Raw genomic sequence first — 21,405 nt, forward strand, 5'->3', positions numbered from 1 at the left:
AATAGGTATCCTACAGCTGTCAACTCAAATATAGAAATATGTTCATCCAATGTTCATATCCTATGTATTTTCTCTCCCTCTCTCCCACTGCTTTTCTCCAATACTTGCATTTAGATTTTAAAAACAGTTAAAAATTGATTTTGTTTCTGCATCATTAATTTCTAAACAAACAAAATAAATAGAACTGTGCTATCAATAAACACTATCTAAAAAGAATTAGGATGACATCTTTATTGGAATGCTAAACTATCACTAAGATTACTCTTGCAATGATATTTTAGTGGTCCAATACAAGTACAACCCAACCCTGATATTAATAGTTAATTATGCATTCTTAATATTCTCACTCAACTGGACATCTCTCCCCAGCAAATGGGCAATCCAGATAACATCATATGAGTAAGTAATAACAGGCAAAAGAATAATCTGCATAATTGTTTGGAGAGAAAAGAACATTTCCCTGTGCCAACTGGGGAGTGAGAATAAAAGATCCAGAGTGCCTTTTTTAATAGGCCCCTCATTTTCCAAGAAGCCATCAAAGTAGATTGCAGCTGTTGTTATGTAAAAGTTAAGAGGGTGTTGTCGCCTTGAACAATTTGCTGGTGTCGGCTTGTGTTTGGTGTCACTGAAATTACAACCAGATCAACTCCCCATCAGTTGTACAGTCCTTTTAGGCTGTTTGTCTTTCTCCAACTGGTTGTAAAGGTTGGAGAACAGGAGGTAACAAGCTTTCTGGTCTCTCAGAGGAAACCTTTGCTGGACTGGAAGGCCTCTCGCCAGGAGGACAACTATCATTCCTTTTGTTTGTCTGAGAAATCCCTGAACTCTCTTGTCCTTTCTCAGTGGTTTTGGGGTCTGCCTTGGCTCCTGCACCAATGTCTGGTTTTGATAAGTGAGTGTCAGAGCCTGATGGTGTCTCCTGGGATTCTGGCAAGTGAAGGCAGGCTGAGATCACACCGTTTCCCACTGAGCTTCCTTTCTCTGTTTTTGGCTGTTCCAACAATCTGGATCCCTGAGGAGCACAAGACTGTGTTTTGGTTCCCTCTGGAACCGTCGTCGGTTTTATCTCGGTCCACACAAAAGTGCCGCGTTTCTACAAAGGGAAACAAAATTGATGTTAACCAGGGGTACATAAGCGGTGAGGAGATGCAGCTGCTTTGCACTGAGTTCATTTATTAGCTCAAGTGCTGGCGCAGCATCCCTTTTCCTCTCTCGGCCTCCCCTCTGGCCCACTGCCTACATTTTGATAGCTGAGAATAACAGAAAGAGGCCTGAGCCATCAGCTTTTTCATCCATAAAACGAGGAAGGGCATAAAAACATGGAGAAAGACGCAACAAGTGTAAAGGGGGGAGCTGCAACTCCCACATCGCCTTTCGCTTTCTTGCTCACCAATTCTGGTTTTCAGGGGTTCTCCTACTCACGGCATGCACGCTTGGATCTTATCTCTGCTGACCAAACTCTGATCCCATCAGATTTTATTTCTGCTACCAGAGTTGCTATGGATACCATTCTAAACCATTTTGCTTTTTTCAGGCCAAAAGATTTACGAGCACTTTCCAAATGACTTTGGCCATTAAGGCTGCTGGAGAAGAACAGGGCTACTTTTAAAAAGAGACAAGAAAAATAAGGAGCGCTTTTGGGGGGCGGGAAATAGAAACAACAGAACTTTGTCTCCTCACACCATTTTGCTGATAAGATGGCTCTCTGGAAACATGATTTAAGTTTACTGGAATGATTGGGAACTCTTGAAGCCAACCTGGATGACCATGGTTTCACCTTTCATGGTACTTTATTGATTCTTACACTCCTCCTTAGCCTCAAACTCAAGACTCACTCTTCTCCATATCTATTGTTTATTCTAATTGTAAATTCTTCATCACCACAGAGGCACTTGAGGTTCCTAAATAGCTCCTACCACATGTTGTTGTTGTATATCTCCAAGTCACTTTTTACTTATGGCGACCCTAAAGTGAACCTAACATAGGGTTTTCTTGGCAGGCTTCTTCGAGGGGGTTTGCTATTATTATCTTTGAGGCTGAGAGAGTGTGACTTGGCCAAGGTCAAGAACTGAAACCTGATCTCCAGAGTCATAGTCCAATGCTCAAACCACTACACTAGCTTTCCTACCAGATATTCTCCAACTATTCTGATTTAACAGAGACAATCTTGATTACTCTGTGCTGTTCTACTTGTTCAGCTGCTTTTAAAATGTCCCAGTTTCTCCTTCCTCCTCGCACTTTCCTCCTTGGTCCTCAGCTTATTTTAATCGTTGCAAACTAAGTCCCAAATGTTTCTGTACTCAATTAACTCAGCAATGAAGACAGGAGAAGGCAGTATCTCACTTTTCCCAATAGATTAAGGCAAAAGCAATCTGCTGCAGCCTCTCCTAGCTAGTTTGCTCCTCCTTATTAATAACTTTTCAGGTGTCCAGCTCTTTACTCTTTTGTGTCAGAGAGCTCTGGTGCCACAACAAAGTAAAAATCCCAGGATTCTATAGGATGGAGCCATGACAATTAAAGTGGTGTCAAACTGCATTAATTCTACAGTGTGGCAGGAGCCTAGGACTCTAGGTGACCAGGGTTTGAATCCCTGCTTGGCCATGGAAACCCATGTGGTGCCCTTAGCCAAGTTATACTTTCTCAGCCTCAAGGGAGGAAAATAGTGGCAAATCTTCTCTGAAGAAATCTAGCCAAGAAAACCCTCCAATAAATTAGCCATACATTGGAAAAGACTTGAAGGCACACAACAACAATTATTCCATCCTAGCCACTGCTGTTGCTTCAACCCGAGAAAGACAGAAAGATGTGAGATTTGCTCTCCAGGGTGTGTGTTGATCTTAGCTCATGTTACAGTAGTAGCTGTGTAGTCAGTCTCTTGTATTCTGTTACTTTGTCCTTGTGAAGGCAACGTGCCACACCCAATATTTTCATACCCTCTCTTTCTGGAAATCTGAAGGCCAAGATGACAGCAGGCATGCCATTCGTTAGTATCAAAGGCTGGTAATTCCAATCAGCACGATAACATTCCCCAGTGCTATTAGAACAATGTGTTGGAGGCCGTGGGATAAACATATGTTCCTGGCTTCCTGCTGAACTATAATAGCACCGGATGCACATGGCCTTACCTTTCCTTGATACGGGATACAGGGAGTTGCTCTGGCATTGTAATCATGTTTGAAAGTGAGCTGCTCCTGGAAATGTCTCGGGAGGCTGGCTGGCAGTCGCGGAGAAGTGAGTGGAACTGTGTTACCAAGCAATCAAAACATATTGCAGAATTAGGTATATTGTATTCTGGAATATTGTGTAATTAGGTACACTATATAAATTAGGGGTGCAGAACCTTTTTTAGACCTAAAGGCCATACATACATGTATATGCATACCAGTAGAAGTTAGTGGCTTCCATGCCAGTGCGGTGAGGAAGGTATATTGAATCCACTGTGCGCTTTAGTCCAGACTGTAAATATGTTATCAAAGGTGCAATCCCTGTTTGGAGGTTGGACTTCATTTTGATTCTCATCTCACCATTAAGCATATGTAAATATTCCAAAATCCAAAACAAAAATCTGAAATTCAAAACACTTTTGTTCCCAAGCATTTCACATAAGGGAGGCTTGACCTATACTATTTCATCATGTACTTTGGAGGAGAGATATAATTCATCACTAATTTTCTTCTCAAAGGAAGCAATAAGTAATTTTAGGAATTTTCTTCACGCTAGAAGAAAGACATTTTTGAAGCCTATTCTCAATTTGGGACTCATGCTATATGACACCTGACTATAATATAGTACCAATGGATTCCAGCTGGAACATCTCTAGGTGGCAAAGTTTCCCACCTGGAATCCATGTGCAATAATAGGTCTATTACTGCAGCTTCCAATACTGAAATGAGTTGGGTCTTGGGTTCCTTCCAGGATGAGGCCCATTTCTCCCAGAAAATCAAGATGGCTTGCCCAGCTTCGACACATTCTCTTTTGTTCTTAAAAACAAAACCCCAAACCTTGACATGTTAAGATCTCATCCCATCTTGATCTATTTTACTTTAGCTCCAATCCTTCATGCCTAAAAAATTGTGTCAGAATTGAAAAAATGCCACAAGGAGACTGTTTAAAGAAAATAAATTGTTCTGTTTTCCCTCAGTGCCTTATCCTCAGTAGTAGAAGCTAGTCTACAGCATTCCAACATTATTTGATCCAAATGTTCTGTAAGGAATAAATCTGGCCTGCTTGTATTCTGCTCCAATGTGTACAGAAATGCTTAATCCATGAAACCTAGGTCCTGGTTTGCATGTTATTTTGGGACTACAGTTCCCAGAATCTCCTAGCTACCATAGCCAGTTGGGAATCTTGACAGTTGTAGGCCAGCAAAATAACTTCTTCACGCTTTGATCTCCTAGTGAACATTGCCAACTTCTTTATTACATTTCCAAAGCTCTTAGGAACAACAATTCTGAGGGGTGGGGGGGGGGGAGATTCTTGAATTCACTAAGGCAGTTACAAATGTGTAACCACCTGAGTTACATAACTATGGCTGGTGTCTGATATCATACCCTCAATGTTTAATAGATGCAAACTGGGACATGTGTGATTATGCAATATCACAGTGTGGTCAAGATGGCAAAAGATATTAAGAAGGAAGAACCTGAAGCAGTTTGCTTTTGCCTGAGCCTATTGGGAAGGGGAAGATTCCACCCCTTCATCTGATCTCCCTCCTGCTGAATTAATTGCATGCAAATTCCTTTTTCCCTCTGAAGTCACTTTGCAGTGACTGAACTAATCTGAGGACAAAAGGAGAAAGTGGAAGGACAGAGAAACCAGGGGGGTGTCTACACTGGCCACTTAATCCAGTAACTGTGTCCCAGACTGGCCCTGGACCAACCATGATGGTGTGACCCCACAACATTGTGCACACAGCCAGACAGGTCAACATCACGTCAGCCCATCTTCCTCAGTGCTAGTGTCATTGTTGCCGCCTCACCTGCCAAGCAGCTTCCTGTGAGAGCCTGTCTGGTGTGCCATCACTTCTGCTAAGGTCAGAAAGGGTGTCCTGCCATGTGATCAACAAGGAGGTGGCTACTCTACGCTCTCCATGTTGATCACATAGGCACCCTGTTCTGATCTCATCAGAAGTGATGGTGATAGCCAAGCACTTGCAAGGAATTCCTATCTGCAAGGAAGGGCACCACCAGCCTGTTTTTGGAGCTGCTGCCACTATTTCCTCAGACAAAAGCTTCATGTAAACCTTCCCTCATGTGCTGCTGCTTCTCCTAAAGACAGAAACAGGTGCCCAGACTTGTCATTGATCATATGGCCAGGCAGCCATTTCTGTCCTGAGCAGAAGTGGGCAGATTTTACACTGCAAGGAAGTCATGGCAGCATCTCCAAAAACAGGCCATTACCTTTCCCTGAACTGCTTACTGCAGGGAAAGGGGATGGCATGGCTCTTGGCATGTGGACAATGGATCAAGCCATATTAGACCTGATCCAGCTATCCATATGACAAAATAACCCAAGGTCATTTTGGGGTTTCTGGGAAACACTGGGCTTTCCCCCAGCTTTGATTAATTTGGAGCAACATCGGATTAAGGACCAAAACTCACAGTATCTCCCTGAAGTAGCTGTACGTCATGAGGACTGCCAGCACTGAGTGCAGGATGAGTTTGGAGATTTCCCCAGGATAGACAAGCCCCAGGACATTTTAAAAACAGGTGAAAAAGTAGAGTGTTGCTGCCAAATTAGAACAGTTGGAGGATGTTACATAGAATCATAGAGTTGGAAGAAACCACAAGGGCCATCCAGTTGCCATGCAGGAACTCTCAATCAAAGCATCCCTGACAGATGGCCATCCAGCCTCTGCTTAAAGACCTCTAAGGAAGGAGACTCCACTACACTCCAAGGGAGTGCGTTCCACTGTCAAACAGCCCTTACTGTCAGGAAGTTCCTCTTAATGTTGAGTTGGAATCTCTTTCCCTGTAGCTTGCATCCATTGTTCCGGGTCCTCTTCTCTGGAGCAGCAGAAAACAAACTTGCTCCCTCCTCAATATGACATTCCTCCAAATATTTAAACAGGGCTATCGTATCATCTCTTAACCTCTTCTCCCACTAAACATCCCCAGCTCCCTAAGTCTTTCCTCATAAGGCATGGTTTCGAGACCCTTCACCATTTTAGTCACCCTCCTTTGGACACACTCCAGTTTCTCAACATCCTTTTTGAATTGTGTTGTCCAGAACTGGACACAGTATTCCAAGTGAGGCCTGAGCAAAGCAGAAGAGAGTGGCACTATTACTTCTAGACACTATACTTCTATCAATACCTAAAATCATATTGGCCTTTTTAGCTGCCACATTGCACTGTTGACTCATGTTCAACTTGTGGACTCCTTTGGACTCATAGATCCTTTTCACATGCAGTCTCCTTTAGTTCTGGTGAATGCATTGAACTGCTTCTCACACCTAAATCTTTTGCCTCTGAAAAAAATGGCCCAGATTCCACTTTCTCTTTAATAATTTGGCTGCACAGACCAAATGGGCAAGTTGTGAATACTGATGGTCCTTTGTAGTCTAGCTACATTTGTACTGATGGGGAAAAGCTGGGGGAGAATACCATAGATAATGCACTTATGAAGCTGACCCTTAAGTCAGACCATTAGGCACCGTATACTGTTATATTATAAGGTGCCAACTCTTTCATTTCTTTGCCCAAGCTTTTGGCAGCAAAATGGTTTTTAGTCATGATTTACTTCCAAGTATTGTTTTTAATTGGATGCTGTTTCTGTTTTGGTGGTTTTTTTTATTGCAATACATATTAGTTTTAACTATTTGTTGTAAACTGCATGGAAGTGGAATGGGAAACAGTGTTCATGGATGGGGAAAGGGCTGGGTGTAACAGGCTTACATTTTTTATTTTTATGTTTAGGTCCAGTGCAGAACTGCATATTCATCTTGGCAACAGCCCTCTAGCATTGTGGCTAAAGGCATCTTTTCTATAAAGTTATCTTTCCCATCCCTGTTCAAATGGTAGATTCCAGGGACCGGGTACAATGTTGGGAATTGTGTGGCCCTCCAGATGTTGCTGAACTGCAGTTCCCAACAGCCCTGACCAGCAAAGTTGATGGAGAGGAATGCTGGAGATTTCAGCTCAACATCTGGAGGAGCACACAGTTTCCTCTCTGTGGCCTGTTACAGACTGCCAAAATAAAGCTGCTTCAGGTCTCTTTGGAGGTATGCTATTTAAATGATGCAGAGTCCGGAGGTCGCGCCAAAGCCACACTCCATTCCTAAGCGCTGGAGTGCAGCTTTGGTGCAGCTTCCGGATTCTTAGGATGCATGCATCATTTAAACAGCATACCTCCAAAGAGACCCGAAGCAGCTTTATTTTTGCAGTCTGTAACAGGCCAGAGTTAGAAACAAAAACACTGTGCTTGTCTACACTAAGGGCAAAAGTCCAAATGGACTACTTGACCTGTTCTACCCTGAAACCGCCTCAGAGCTACCTCACTACCTAGTTCTCCACAGCAAAATTGGGTAGATGTCTACACATTTCCCTGCACTCGGATGAATACAGGATGCAAAACATTAAGATTATGTAAATCCCTATTCAATAATTTTAATTTCAGCTTTCTTTCACATATGATATAATGCTGCTGCATACTTGAAGAATCCCTACCATCACAGCATTTCTGGGCAGAACCCTGAGGAAAAACTCCATCTTTCCAAACTACTCAGACACAATTTCTTTTGTGGCTCAGGAGGTCAAAGTGAGGTTGGATAAACGATTGTCAGGAGTGGCTTAGGAGCCAGACTAGTGAATCTGACTACAATGCATTCACAAGAGGTTCAGTGACCCAGGATGTCCTTTTTAGCCTCTGCGAAGCTACACTAATGCTTAGAAACAAAGACATTCTGTGTTGGATAAGCGGTAAACTGGTGGTGACATTGTTGTTTTTTTAAAAAGCATGTACCAAAATATTACCCTACACCTCCAAAACATCATTTCCAACTCTTGCAAAAGTCTCAACTGCCTGCTGCTATTGTTGGGACCCTGGCTAAATACTGTGTATCACAACTAGGAAAGGTTATTTTTTGGATTACAACTTTCCAAACACCCTAGCCAGCATAGGCCTGAAACATGCTGAAAATATATCTAGGTATGCATGGAACATGCTGCCTGAGTAATTCGGAGAGTTGCACACTGTCCAACTGTCCTGCTTTTCAGCTGCTTTTAAAAGATCCTGGCTTCTCTCTCCTCCTCCCAACTTCCCCCTTTGCCCTCAGCTTACTTCAATTGGTGCAAAGTGAGTTCAAAAATAGTTTGAACTCAATTGCGTCAGCAGGGCAGAGAAGAGAGGACATGGTGGAGTCTTGTTCATCCCCGTAGGGCCAGGCAAAAGCAAGCTGCTGCAACTTCGACTAACTGGTGTTTAATAACCTCATTAATAACTTCTGCCATCATGACCAAACTCTGATGTTGCTTGGCCACACCTGTCCTTGTTATCATTTGTGAAATGTTGGTGGGTATGAAGTTGTAGACTGAAAAGTAACTTTCTTATCCGTGCTTCAAGTTCCCTCATAAACAATATCTCTGCAAAGCCCAACATCTCCAAAGCAACCACATATCCACAGAAGAGTTCCAATCTTGGCTCAGCCATGTAAATCCACTGGGTGACCTTGGACTAGTCACTCTCCCAGCCTCAGAAGATGGCACTGGCAAACCCCGTCTGAAGAAACTTGCCAAGAAACCCCTATGATAGGTTCACATTAGGGTTACCATAAATTGAAAACTACTTGAAGGCACACAACAACAACAACAAAAACGGGTCCTTGGTATCTGCTGGGGTTTAGTTCCAGGACTACCTCTTCCCCCCACAAATACCAAAATCTGGATGCTCAAGTCCAGTTAAATACAATACTGTTGTAAAATGGTGTCCCTTATATAAAACGACAAAATCAAGGTTTGCTTTTTGGAGATACACACACACACACACACACACAGAGCGCCCTTCCCTTAAGTGGGAGATCTGCATAAGGAAAATTCCGTGAATGCTCGAGCCCCATTGAAAACAATGTGGCATGTGCACGCAGAACATTGCGGGCGCCATGGGTGCGCATGCCATTGCCTTTTCCGGTGTGCAGGTTTCAGCATAAGCTGAAAGCCGTGTATAGTGTGCCCATGTATGATGTGGCTGCACTGTATGTGTGTGTGTATATTCAATATATATTTTCATGCCTGTTTCTGGAGTTCTTTGGGTTTGGAACTGGTATACAAAGGCTTCAGATCCCAGCTTTAGGTTACCAAAGCCTTCTCATTATTTCCTATTGAGCTAAATAAAATACCCCAATGAATGCAATTTGTGGGTACCCTATCGGGACCCCCTCTGCAATAAATTGTAAACATTTGGTAACAAATTTTCTGTTGAAGATGCTATGACCTCAAACACAGATCCTTTGTTAACTCAGGCATACCAGTGCAGACATTGTAGCTGTACAATCCAAACTGACTAGATCTGTCAGTGTCTCATTCTGGCTTAAACAGAGGTGCTTGGGGAGAAAGAAGATGTCTTACCTATTCCACGGGAAGGCTGCTGCTTGCTGTTGTATTTAATGGGCCGAACCAATATACAGCTTGGCTTCTGGAAATCACTTCTTTGAGTGCTCTGCTTGTCATAAGGTGCCTTCGGACGCTGCATAAAAGCTCCATCGGTTGGCCACCAGTGACCCTTTATAGATAACATGAAAAATCAATCCATTAATCGGTTTATTTATACTTCACCCTTTTCCCCCAAGGAAAAAAGTACAGTTTGACACCATTTTACCTGCTGTGGCTCCATTCTACAGAATCTCACCATTTGTGGTTTGTAAGGCACCAGCATTCTTTGGCACAGAAGACAACAGATCTTGTAAAACTACCAATCCCAGGATCCCATAGGATGGAGCTGCAACATTTACATTGGTGTCAAACTGCATTATTTCTACAATGTAGATGTACCTTGGGACTCAAAACAGCTTATGAATAAAAATATAAGTAACCAGACACAAAATAATAAGATTAAAATCATATTAAGCTCTGAAGTATTAAAGCCATTCAAAGCTTTAAAAACATAGGGGAAAAGTTGTACAGGATATTAAAACAAAAAAGTCCTCTACAAAACCTACCACCCTGCACTGTCATAGCACTCTGATTTCATTTAAGTATTATGGCAACATCTTATGGAATCCTGGGATTTGCAGTTTAGGGGGGGGGGGTTAGAATTATCAGTCGGAGACCCCTTGGTTCTCCACTAAACTACAAAACCCAGAAGCCCACAGAATGTTGCTGTGGTAGGTAAAGTGGAATATTGTGCTATAACGGTGTAGTGTGATAGGGTGAACTATTTCCAAATATGTGTGTGTTTGTGTGTGTGTGCCTTCCAGTTGTCTGTCAACTTAGGAAGACCTCATGTATTTCATTGGGGATACACAAGGGATACTCAGGAGTTCATCACACTGGGGCTAATTTCAGCATTAAAGAGAAATTAAAGTGCATTTAAAGCATCCCACAAATAAAGCAAAAATGGTAATTACACAAATTATTATCACATGTAATTGCGTAAATAAAATCATATCAGAAATGCATTATCGCTGAAATCCTGAAAGTAAAAAGATGTGCGTTAATGCTTCTTTGTGATCACTTTAATGGCGGTTTTTGTGCGATGTCATGTGAAATCGTTTTGTGTAATTACGCGGATTTTCCGGGATATTCACAGGATAAACTCCCGATCTCTTTCGTGTGACAAACTCCTCAGTTTTTCCAGTTCCTTCTTCTGAAATACAGCCTAAGCACCTGCTATTCATTGGTGGTCTCCCATCCAAGTACTAACCAGGGCTGATCTTCTTAGCTTCCAAGATCAAACAGGATCTGGTGCCTTTGGAGTATTTAGGCTCTACCACTAAATACCTCCTGGAATAAAAAGGTCTTCACTCGCTGATGGAGTGCAAAAAGGTAGCCTTCCCAGGAAGGGAATGAGAGTCTGTGAGCACCTACAGAGAAGGCCCTCTCTCCTGTGTTCCCAGCAAACATTAGGATTGCAAAGAATATTCTAAAATATTCTCCAAAAATGGTGGAAACAAAGTGTTTCCCAAGTGTCTGGAAAGCCTGTCAAGGAGAATCTTCAACTGATGTTGCAGTTCAGTAGGACTTTGAAGTTTAGGAGTCTGTGCCAAATTCAAACATGCGTTTTTGACACAGGAAACATCACTTTCTATGTGGGAAAGCAATCATACTTCTGTGAAGAAATATGATTTTTCTCTCCAGGACATGATGTTTTCTGGACAGAAAGTACAGTTTTCTGTGCAAAAACAAAAACAAAACAAAGGGCTTACATGCAATTTTTTGTGCAGAATAAGTCCTGATCTGTAAATTGCACCTATTTCCCATAGCTGGAAGGAAATGACTGAAATTATTCATTGGTTCTTTAAGAGAGGTCACACCTATCCCATTTTCACCTATGTTAGATTTTGGTAAGCTGTGACCTCACTTCCAATTTATATTGCATATTATAAATATACCTTCTCACCTGCTTTGTTTTGGTGTCCTCTGTCTCCATGTAAAGTACTGGCTCATTTAAAAATTTGGGGTTTGTCTTAATGAATTTAGCATGTATAGGATGAGGATTATTGCGCCACTCCAGTGTGTATCGGGGCTTTGGTTTCACTGGTGGAAATCTGTCTGGCATCTTCTCTAGTATGTTATTCCTTTGTGGGAACTCAATATTAAATATTCTGAAGGTATCGGGGCTGAAAAATATAAGCAGGCAGACAGTTTTGTGATTACTCAGAAAATAACAGTTTTTTTAAAGGCCAAACAGAGAGAGAGAGAGAGAGAGAAATATATATATATATATATATATATATATATATATAAAATTTGAAATCCCAGTATATTTGCAAATAATGCTAAAAGGCTTTAAGAGCTTCAAATACCTCCCTAAAGTTAAAATAACATATAATTTTTAAAAGGCATGAATTTCATCCTAATATTGTACCATGATTTATAATAAATACAAAATGCATTAGCAATTCAACAAGTGGAAATAAATACAGGGGAGGTAAAACTAAATAAAGTAAGAGTGGAAATGTAGTGCAAATGTAGTGCAAATGAAGCCAATTACATTGGGCTCTTGGTATCCGCTGAGGTTTGGTTCCAGGACCCCCATGGATAACAAAATCTGTAGATGCTCAAGACCCATTGGTGCCCCTTCTATAAAATGGCAAGATCAACTTTTGCTTTAGGGATTTATATATTTTTTTAATATTTTCAATCTGTAGATGCTTGAATCTGCGGATAAAGAATTTCTGGATACAGAGGGCTGACTGAATAAACTCTGGACTAGAGGCCTGAGTTCTAATCTCTGTTGAATCTTGAGACCGAACAAGTCACTTTGGGCTAATCTTTTCTTCCTTTAACCTCTAGCCAGTTTATAATGTTGTTGTTGTTATTTGTACCCTGCTTCCCCCCCCCCCCCCCCACACACACACATTGGGACTCAAAGCAGCTTACAGTTCAAAAACACAGCACAATTAAAAACTTACAAAAGAGACAATTACAAGTGAATTAAACTAGGGTTGTTGTTGTGTGGCAAAAATTACAACTCTTCCCTAATTGCTGCCTTGGTCAACTGAAAGCAAAAACCAAATGCAAATTGACATATATGGCAAGGATTGTCATTTTACGTCACAAGTAGGAAGAAGCCCTTGTCATAAACACCTTGCAAAGTATTGTAACTCTCATAATGCTGTAGGCATGCTGTGCTCAGTCAGAAGCCAGTTCATGGCGGAGTCTCCCAGTTACTTTGCAACACACACTTGGACTGCTGGCTCAGTGGTATGCCAGGTCTGCAACCTCTCAACTGACTGAATATCAAAAATACGCTCCTCTCATTCCTGATAAGCAGCTGTTTAGGAGGCTCTCATTCTAAAATTCATAGGCAGGGCTGTTCCCACTCAACATTCCTCCTTGCCATACCTTGCATTTCTGGGATTAAATCCTATTGCTAGTCCTTATTAGTGTAGACCCATCAAAACACTAGGATTTACATAAGTGTCAGCTTTCCATTCAGCAGTTGATTCAATGGGTCTACTCTAGCCAGCAATAACAATTAGATTTAGGCAGCAGCATCACTAGGCTTGGTGTCATCACAGATTATCACAGAATGGCCAGTTCCATTACAATCGTGCTATTGGAAGATAATGGGACAACAGCACTACAGTGATAGATATTTTTGCACAGTTGCACAATCATGTGATAATGACAATGCAAAAACACAGAGACATGCAATTGCATTCCACATCCATCCATTCTTATATCTTTAATATATAGTTATTTAATGTTTCAGACTTGCGCTGTTTCAGCGCTACTGCGCATGTCTAAAAATCATGGTTCCGTGTCAAACAGAACAAAATAACTTGATATGTTTCACATTATTTCCACACAGTTCAAACAAAAACATGTCCTATACCTCAAAATAAGAGAGAAATCCACTCCAAAAACAATTGTAGCAATGAGAATGAATTGCCTGTACCGAAATTCATTTTCGGAAAATGTCCCGGATTGCTCTGCAATAGTGCAAATAAAACGTTATTGACGTCTGCACTTTCATTTGCACTAGTGGCAAGCCATTAACAGGTTTCCTCGTTAATACGAAGTTACAGGAGCATTCCAAGTTATTGACTGGAGAAGTACGGGATAAGCACAATGTCGTGTGAAAATCTTTGGGCAATCACACTATAATGAAAGGAGCATTCCTTTATTCTCCCATTGTTATCCTGTGTGATAATTTTCAAACAATGCGGTAACTCATGGTGTCACACTCCCATTGGCTTCCTCCCATACCACACTGATACACAATCCTTAGCACTTGTTTTTTGTCCTATTATTTATCAGAAACCATAATTTGCATATATCACTGTGTGCAATGGCAATAGTGGTGACAGGAACAACTAGCAAAATTAAAACTATACCTGTAAATTACAATCTTATACGCGCAGAATAAATGTGTTTGCATATAAAAGCAAACATCTGATTTTTTTAAAAAAATGTAAATTAAAATTTGAAATTTTAATTAAAAAAAACCCTGGGGCCTCTCTTTTCTCCTCCCACTGAGCCTCACCCCATTCACGCCCTCTGTTCAGAATTATAGAGATACAGGCGAATGACACAACTTATTTTTGCCAAAATGCAGATGTTTGGGGAGCAGCGGTGTCACCCCCTCTTAGAGTGTCACCTGGTGCACACCATAACCCCACACTTCCTACTGACACGATTGGATTTAGGGTTGCCTTCGCCATCTTTTGCCTTCCCTGCCTGTCCACTCCTTGCTCCTTCTATGGTCCACTACCTTCCTTCCGTCATCCACAGATAATTCAAGGTGACCTGACACCCTTTTTTCCCCAGACATGTCCTACATTTCAGCTTTCTATCCATGACGAAATTTCAAAATGTCCTCCATTTTGTGCATGACTAAGAAGCATTCACTAACATTTATATAAGTGTCTTTAGCTTTACTTTGGCAATGTCCTACACTTTTCTTGGAGGCCCTACTTTTGCGGTGCCTTGTCTTCCTTTGCGGTTAGGACATTTGGTCACCCTGTCCTTAAAGTCCTGCTGGGAACTCCTTCCAAACACAGAATGGTCTTCTGTCTATTCTTAGCCTTATCATCATCACCCTTTGAAACGTCAGTTCAATGTCTGTCCATCATCTCAGCGGATGTGGTTTGGCTGCATCTCTCTTCTAAGGGCTTTTATCTCTACTTAACCAAGCCAGCCCTCAAACCATTCTCCCATCCCCCTGACTGCATCTTACAAACTGCAGGATGCCCAGCATTTTCTCCCTTTTATACAGTCACAGGCTATTTATTTATTTCATTTGTATGCCGCCTTTCTCCCAGAAGGTACCACAGACAAAAAACATTTTAAAAAATTATAATAAAATTCAAAACAGTTAAGATAATCTAAAAATAGTATGAAATTACATAAAAATATACAAAAGTTAAAAAGCATGACTAAAACACATATACTCCATAAAAACCACCCAAGTAGAATTATATTTCAAACGTCTGATAGATCCAAAACACACTGCAGAAATAATCCAGTTTGAAACCAATTTAACTGTCCTGGCTGAGTGCTTGGGGATGCTGGGAACTGTAGTTTATTGTGACACCAGGGCTCACTGACAGAGAAAGCTAAATGTCTCACAAAAGCCGGAGCAGTTAAAGCGGTCTCAAACTGGATTATTTATGCAGCGTGTTTTGGACCTACATCTGCACTACACAGTTACAGCAATCTGATACTGCTTCATGGCTTTGACTTTTGCAGATTTGGTTATTTGTAGTTTTGATTACTATGTTCTCTCCAGGAATCTCTAAGCCCTCCAGTGCATCTCTGCCAGAATTTGGCCACAGAGTTGTAATGGAGAACCTAGAAGTTCCACTTCTCTAGGCATTTGAAGGACCACCAGTACGATTCTATGACCAGCGTCTGGCAGATCTTGACCACAGAGTTGTACTGGAGGACTTGGAGATTACTAGAGAGGTGATCTCTTATGTATAAAGAATAGCGGGGTTTTTTATTTGTGTTTTTTCCACATTCACGAGGGCCTTCACCCCAACCCCAGTGAATGTGGAGCGACTGCTATTAAATATAAATTCATTTCATATGGCTTATTTATAGCTATATTACCTATACTGTCTTTTATTATGTACTCAGCCATATTTTCTGATGAATGTATCTTTGTTAAAATGTGAAGTCGAAGGCTTTCATGGACAGCATCCATATCTTTTTTGGGTTTTTCAGGCTATGTGGCCATGTTCTATAAGATGCAGGCAAAAAAACATCAGGAATAAACTCTTATAGAGCATGGCCACATAGCCTGAAAAACCCACCAAAAACTTTGCTAAAATGCCTTGTTGGCTTGCGATAAACTTATATAATTCTGCATAAGACAAAGGCTTAAAATTGTACTTTACTAGCAACAAACCCTTGACCGAATCGACATTGAAATTATTCCTTTCATTTATCTGTTGTGTTGAAATTAAGGGGGAAAAACCCTTTCAACATTTGCACTGCACCTTCAAGCAGCCCATTGCCTAACATGTTTGCTGTCTTTTTCTCTTCCAACAAACAAATGCATCCTAGGCTCTGGAGGCAAGTCTTTCCTGAAATTATTAGGAAAAAATAACTTCAGAAGGATCCATCCTATCTGCCTATTTCCATTGAGAACAAGCTGCCAAGCAGATGAATTTCTTGAAGGGGAACAGCAAATATGGTGTTGCTCCATGGGCTTGTTGTTGTTGTGTGCCTTCAAGGCATCTCTGACTCATGACAAACCCTAAGGTGAACCTATCATGGGGTTTTCATGGCAAGATTTGTTCAGAGGAGGTTTGCCATTGCCATCCTTTGGGGCTGAGAGCATGTGACTTATCCAAATACATCCAATGGGTTTCCAGGGCTGAGCTGAGAACTGAACCCTGGTCTCCAGAGTCATAGTTCAACACTCAAACCACTATGCCACGGCTCCCACTATACATAGGCTTCTTAGTCCTGCTCAGAATGGAGGACACTTTGGAATTCCTCCTGGACAGAAGGTTGAAATGTCCTGGAAGAGGATGACACCTGGTTGCCCTGATTTCATGACGTTTCTTCTTAATGCATTTGCAAGGTGCAAGGTCGTCGTTTAATATAGCTTTTTGTAGGGTTTTAAATATACTGTTGCTGTTTTTAATATTGTAAGCTACCCAGAGTCCCCGTTTTGGGAAAAGGGCAGGATATAAAGAAACATAATAAATAACAGAATTCAAAGACAGAGTCATGTCAGTCTGTAGAATCAGTAGGTCGAGAGATCTGGTAGTACCTTTGAGACTAACTGAAATGTCTTCTCTATTTCAACTTTTTTATTTCAGTTAGTCTCGAAGGTGAAGCTGTTGTTGTTAGCTGCCCTCGGGTCGTTTCTGACTCATGGCAACCCTGTGGATGAGACAGCTCCAAGAATCCCTGTCCTCCACTGCCCTGCCCAGATCTTGCAAGCCTTTGCCCATAACCTCCCTGATTGAGTCTATCCATCTGGTTCGTGGTCTTCCTTTCTTTCTTCTACCCTCTACCTTTCCTAGCATTATTGTTTTTTCTAGTGATCCATGCCTTCTCATTATGTGCCCAAAGTCCGATAATCTCAACTTGATCATCATTGCTTCTAAGGAGAGCCCTGGTCTGATCTGTTCAAGAACCCATTTGTTTGTCTTCTTGGCTAGCCATGGTATCCTAAGTACTCTTCTCCAGCACCACATTTCGAATGAGTTGATTTTCTTTCTGTCTGCTTCCTTCATTACCCAGCTCTCACATCTGTACATGGTAACTGGGAATACAATGGCCTGAACGTTTCTGACTTCTGTAGTGCTGTTGTATGTCTTTGCTCTTCAATAGCTTTTCCAGTTCTTCCATAGCTGCCCTTCCCATTCCTAGTCTTCTTCTTATTTCTTAACTGCAGTCTCCATTCTGGTCAATGTTTGATCCTAGACATGGGAATTGTTTAACTATTTAAATTTCCTTGTTGTCTTTGGGGGTCATTGTTTTTGTTTTCTTTATGTTCAGCATCAGACCTGCCTTTGCACTTTCATCTTTGACCTTCCTTATCAACTATTCCAATTCTTGAATATCTTCTGTTAATATTATGGTATCATCTGCATATCTTAGGTTGTTAATGTTGCTTCCTCCTATCTTCACTCCTCCTTTTTCTGATTCTAATTCTGCTTTTCTTATGGTGTTTTCAACATATAAGTTAAGCAGGTAAGGTGATAGGATGCAGCCTTGTATGACTCCTTTGCCTATTGGACAAAAATCGCTAAATAATAATAATGTTTTCCTAATGCAAAATGTGAAGACTTCTTGAGAAATTCCATGTTCTCTAGCTACACAGGAGCCTGTGGCTTCACAAAGGAAGGAAACATGCTGGATTCCAAGGAAACATCTTCTTTGAATTGCAAATGGACACTAAATCTCCTTGAATTTGAAACTCTACCAGTGACCACCAAAAAAAGGAGGAGGTGCCAGCCTACAGATAGCTTTCCCTACCATCTGAACTAAGACCAGAAACAGAAAATGCAGGCCTGTGACAAACATCTTCAATTTCTTCCTCCTGTTTGCCTGATGAAGAAGTCAGTGTGACTTCAAAAGCTTGCAATGTGTAATTGTGCATTTTGGTTAGCCCAAAAAGGTATCATTGGTGGGATACAGACCGCTCAAAAAGGGCGGTCTGCCTGCGCCTTGTTTTGCTGCGTGAGGGAGCCACAGCGGTCAAACCGCGCGGCTCCCTTGCACGGCTGAAAGAACCCGCAAAAAGTGGGTTCTTTCTGCGGTGCCATAAGGACATTGCAGTGCACCAATGGCGCACTCATGACGTCCTTTTGGGGGCGTGATGTGCGGACGCTAAGCGTCCGTTGCATCAAAATCGTGGCGCCCGTGTGTATAGGGCGCTGCCATTTTGACGCCCTCATCACGTGCTAGGGGTGAGGCCAGTTTGGACGGTGCGCCCTCAGCCAACCCCTAGCACGTGACAGGGCGCTGCAAAGGCCCGTCTAGATCGAGCCATTGTTTGGGTGTTACTGGATGTGCTATATGGCCAACACGGCTACCCCTAAATAAATAAATAAATAAATAAATGATATTTGTTCTTGTTTTAAAAAGAGAGCTGCTTCCAAATGGTCAACACTGCTGCGTTGTCACGACTTCTGACGTTCCCTTATTGCTATTTGGATCAGAGGTCCTCGCCACAAAGAAGGACATCCCAGACAAATAGAGGCCATGACCAAACAAAACACTCCTCTACGTATGAAAGCGCCTTGAGTCCCTGAACTGGGAGGAAGGTGGGATATAAATAAACATAATAAACATAATAATAATAATAATAATAATAAATGCATGCTTCTCAGTCATGCTCAAAATAGAAGACCTTTTGGGATCCCTCCAGGCTTCAAATGTAGGATGTGTCCTGGAATATGGAGTATGTCTGGGTCTCTGGAAGAATAGGTAGAGACAGGGCCTGGAGAAAGAACCACTAGTGCCCCAAGAGACTAGCATCCTCAAGAAGCCCCTAGCATGGAGCCATAGCAGTCCACAAGTGGTATCAAACCGGATTATTCCTCCAGTGCAGATGCAGAGCCAGAGGCTGCTAAAGAGTCAGGAAAAGGAGGAGGAGGAGGCCAAGGCGGGACTTACACCTGTTGTGGGAGTACCCTCCTCCGCCGCCCCATCTCCACAATCTGGAACATGGCGATGATGGTGGTACCCAAAGGAGCCAAGGGAGGAGAGCTGCTTGCAGGGAGGCTGCCTGGGGCTTTGGAACGTTGAGACAGGGCAGCGCTTTGCTGATGAATGGTTGCTAAGCGACCGGAGGCGGGGATAGAAGGCGCTGGGTGGGTGGCCTTTGATCCTGGAGCTGGCTGGCTCACTTGCCTCTTCCTCCTCCTCCTCCTCCTCCTCCTCCTCCTCCAGCCCAGCAAGAAGATGGAGGACGCCCCAGGGGGAAATAGAGGACAGGATCCAGGAAAAGCTCCAAATGCTCTACTACAAATAGAAAAATCAGACTTGCTAGTCAGGCTCTCAGAAAAAAAAGGAGGACCTTTTTGGTTTTTGAGCTTTTTCTTGACCCAAGAAAAAGCTCAAAAGCACTCTCATAGGAATAGAAAATGCATGCTTCTTAGTCAGGCTCCAAATGGAGGACGTTCAAGGAAAAAAGAGAGGACCTGAGCCAAGCTCAAAAGACTCCTAGGAATAGAAAATGCATGCTTCTTAATAAGGATCCAAATGGAGGACACTCAAAGAAAAATGGAGGACCTGAGCCAAGCTCAAAAGATTCCTAGGAATAGAAAATGCATGCTTCTTAGTTAGATTCAAAAGGGAGGATGTTCAAGGAAAAAATAGAGGATGTGGCCCAAGAAAAAGCTCAAAAGATTCCTAGGAATATGAAATGCATGCTTTTTAGTCAGACTCCAAAGGGAGGACCTTGAAGAAAAAATGGAGGACATGACCCAAGATTTGTCAAGGGGCCCCTGGCACTAAACCCATTTAAACCAGTTCTTCTGGATCCGCGGCATACTCTGCTTCTTTTGCAATGAATCAGTTTGGCACTAGTGTGAATGGGCTGCGGATCTGAATCGGTTCTTGACCCCTGTCAGGCGACTTCATGTTGAATCAATCCATTGCTGAATGTGAATGTGAAGTGGATTTAATTGAAATGGGTAGGTTTAATCATGGCTTGAATAGTGTGAACGTCTATTCGGCGCTAAATTGCTTCATCAATTCGATTAAAAAAATCATTTATTTTGTAGTGGGAATGATGCCCTCAAATGTTTCATAAATGGAGGTTCAATTCAGAAATATGGTTGTCCCTCCACATTCACTGGAGTTAGGGGCACAGGACCCCCGTGAAAGTGGGAGAATCCACAAATAAAAAACATTATGTTTTACAGGAGAGAACACCTCTCTAAGAATCTCTAGATCCTCCAGTGCAACTCTGTGGTCAACATCTGCCAGGGGTTGACCATAGAATCATGCTAGAGGGCCTACAAATGCCTAGAGAAGTGTTTTCTCTAGGAATCATCAATTCCTCCAGTGCAAATCTGTGGTTAATTTCCAGCAGAGTTGCGCTGGAGGACCTAGAAATTCCTAGAGAGAATCAAATCTGCATATAACCAAATCCACAAAAGTCAAAGCTGTAAATGTGGCAGGTGGACTATACATCAAATATCTACATGCACATAGGAAACTGAGACAAGGAGAGCTGGGTAATTCAGGATTTTCAGATGATACAATTAATGGCAGGAGAATGGGAGACCGGTGGATTTGACCCAATCTTCCTGTGCAAACCCCATGGAAACTTCCCCATGGATTGCGCTGCAAGTTAATTAATCAAAAACTCCTATATTTTTCTCTCTTGGCCTCAGGCGACTCAATCCCTTGGGTTGACCTTGTCTGCATCTTGCTTTAAGTTTGCATAATTCAGCTGACTGAATCAAAAATACATAATATGCCTTGCTTTCTTTCGGATTTTATAATGATGAATGCTCTTTTCTTTTCTTTTTTAGTGCTGGCGGAGAGGAACAGTCGCATCAGATGAAAAATCCCTAATTTGCTTTCAGAAATGTCATCCCTCGAAATGACACGACATAGCGCTCATCAATAAACATGTATTTTGCAAGCGAAGGTGGCCCCTTCTGTTTTGTTCGTTCACCCTGAAACTCTGTAGTCGCTAACTGCTGACAGACCGCCTCAGTTTTACATAAGAGCCACAGTTGTGGAAATACCGGCTGACATCCAGTGGTGAGGGTGTCGGTACCAGCTTCCCTCTTTAAAGCTGATTTTTAATGGCTTTTTTTCCCCAC

The 21,405-nt window shown here is 42.0% G+C and overlaps 1 protein-coding gene across 1 annotated transcript; it reads right to left on the reverse strand.

Moving 5' to 3' along the window:
* Positions 1 to 269: 269 nt before the first annotated feature.
* On the reverse strand, positions 270 to 19,301 carry CIMIP6 (ciliary microtubule inner protein 6). The gene is made up of 5 exons (XM_089528288.1): positions 19,241 to 19,301; positions 11,553 to 11,772; positions 9,563 to 9,716; positions 3,126 to 3,241; positions 270 to 1,093 (listed from the first exon to the last, which is right to left on the reverse strand). Exons 1-5 carry the CDS (start codon positions 19,291 to 19,293, stop codon positions 671 to 673), a joined length of 966 nt encoding a protein of 321 aa, XP_089384414.1. The 5' UTR covers positions 19,294 to 19,301; the 3' UTR covers positions 270 to 670.
* Between the last annotated feature and the right edge of the window lie 2,104 nt (positions 19,302 to 21,405).

The sequence above is a fragment of the Sceloporus occidentalis genome, unplaced genomic scaffold (assembly GCF_023333645.1).
Source record: "Sceloporus occidentalis isolate IW3139 unplaced genomic scaffold, rSceOcc1.0.p SCAF_6, whole genome shotgun sequence".
NCBI lineage: Eukaryota > Metazoa > Chordata > Lepidosauria > Squamata > Phrynosomatidae > Sceloporus > Sceloporus occidentalis.

Coding starts and splice junctions, on each gene's coding strand:
- CIMIP6 (XM_089528288.1), bottom strand. CDS start 19,293: ATGTTCCAGATTGTGGAGATGGGGCGGCGGAGGAGGGTACTCCCACAA. Junction 11,773..19,240: donor AGGGTACTCCCACAACAGGT/GTAAGTCCCGCC, acceptor TATATTTTTCAG/CCCCGATACCTTCAGAATAT. Junction 3,242..9,562: donor GCAGCCTTCCCGTGGAATAG/GTAAGACATCTT, acceptor TTGGTAACACAG/TTCCACTCACTTCTCCGCGA.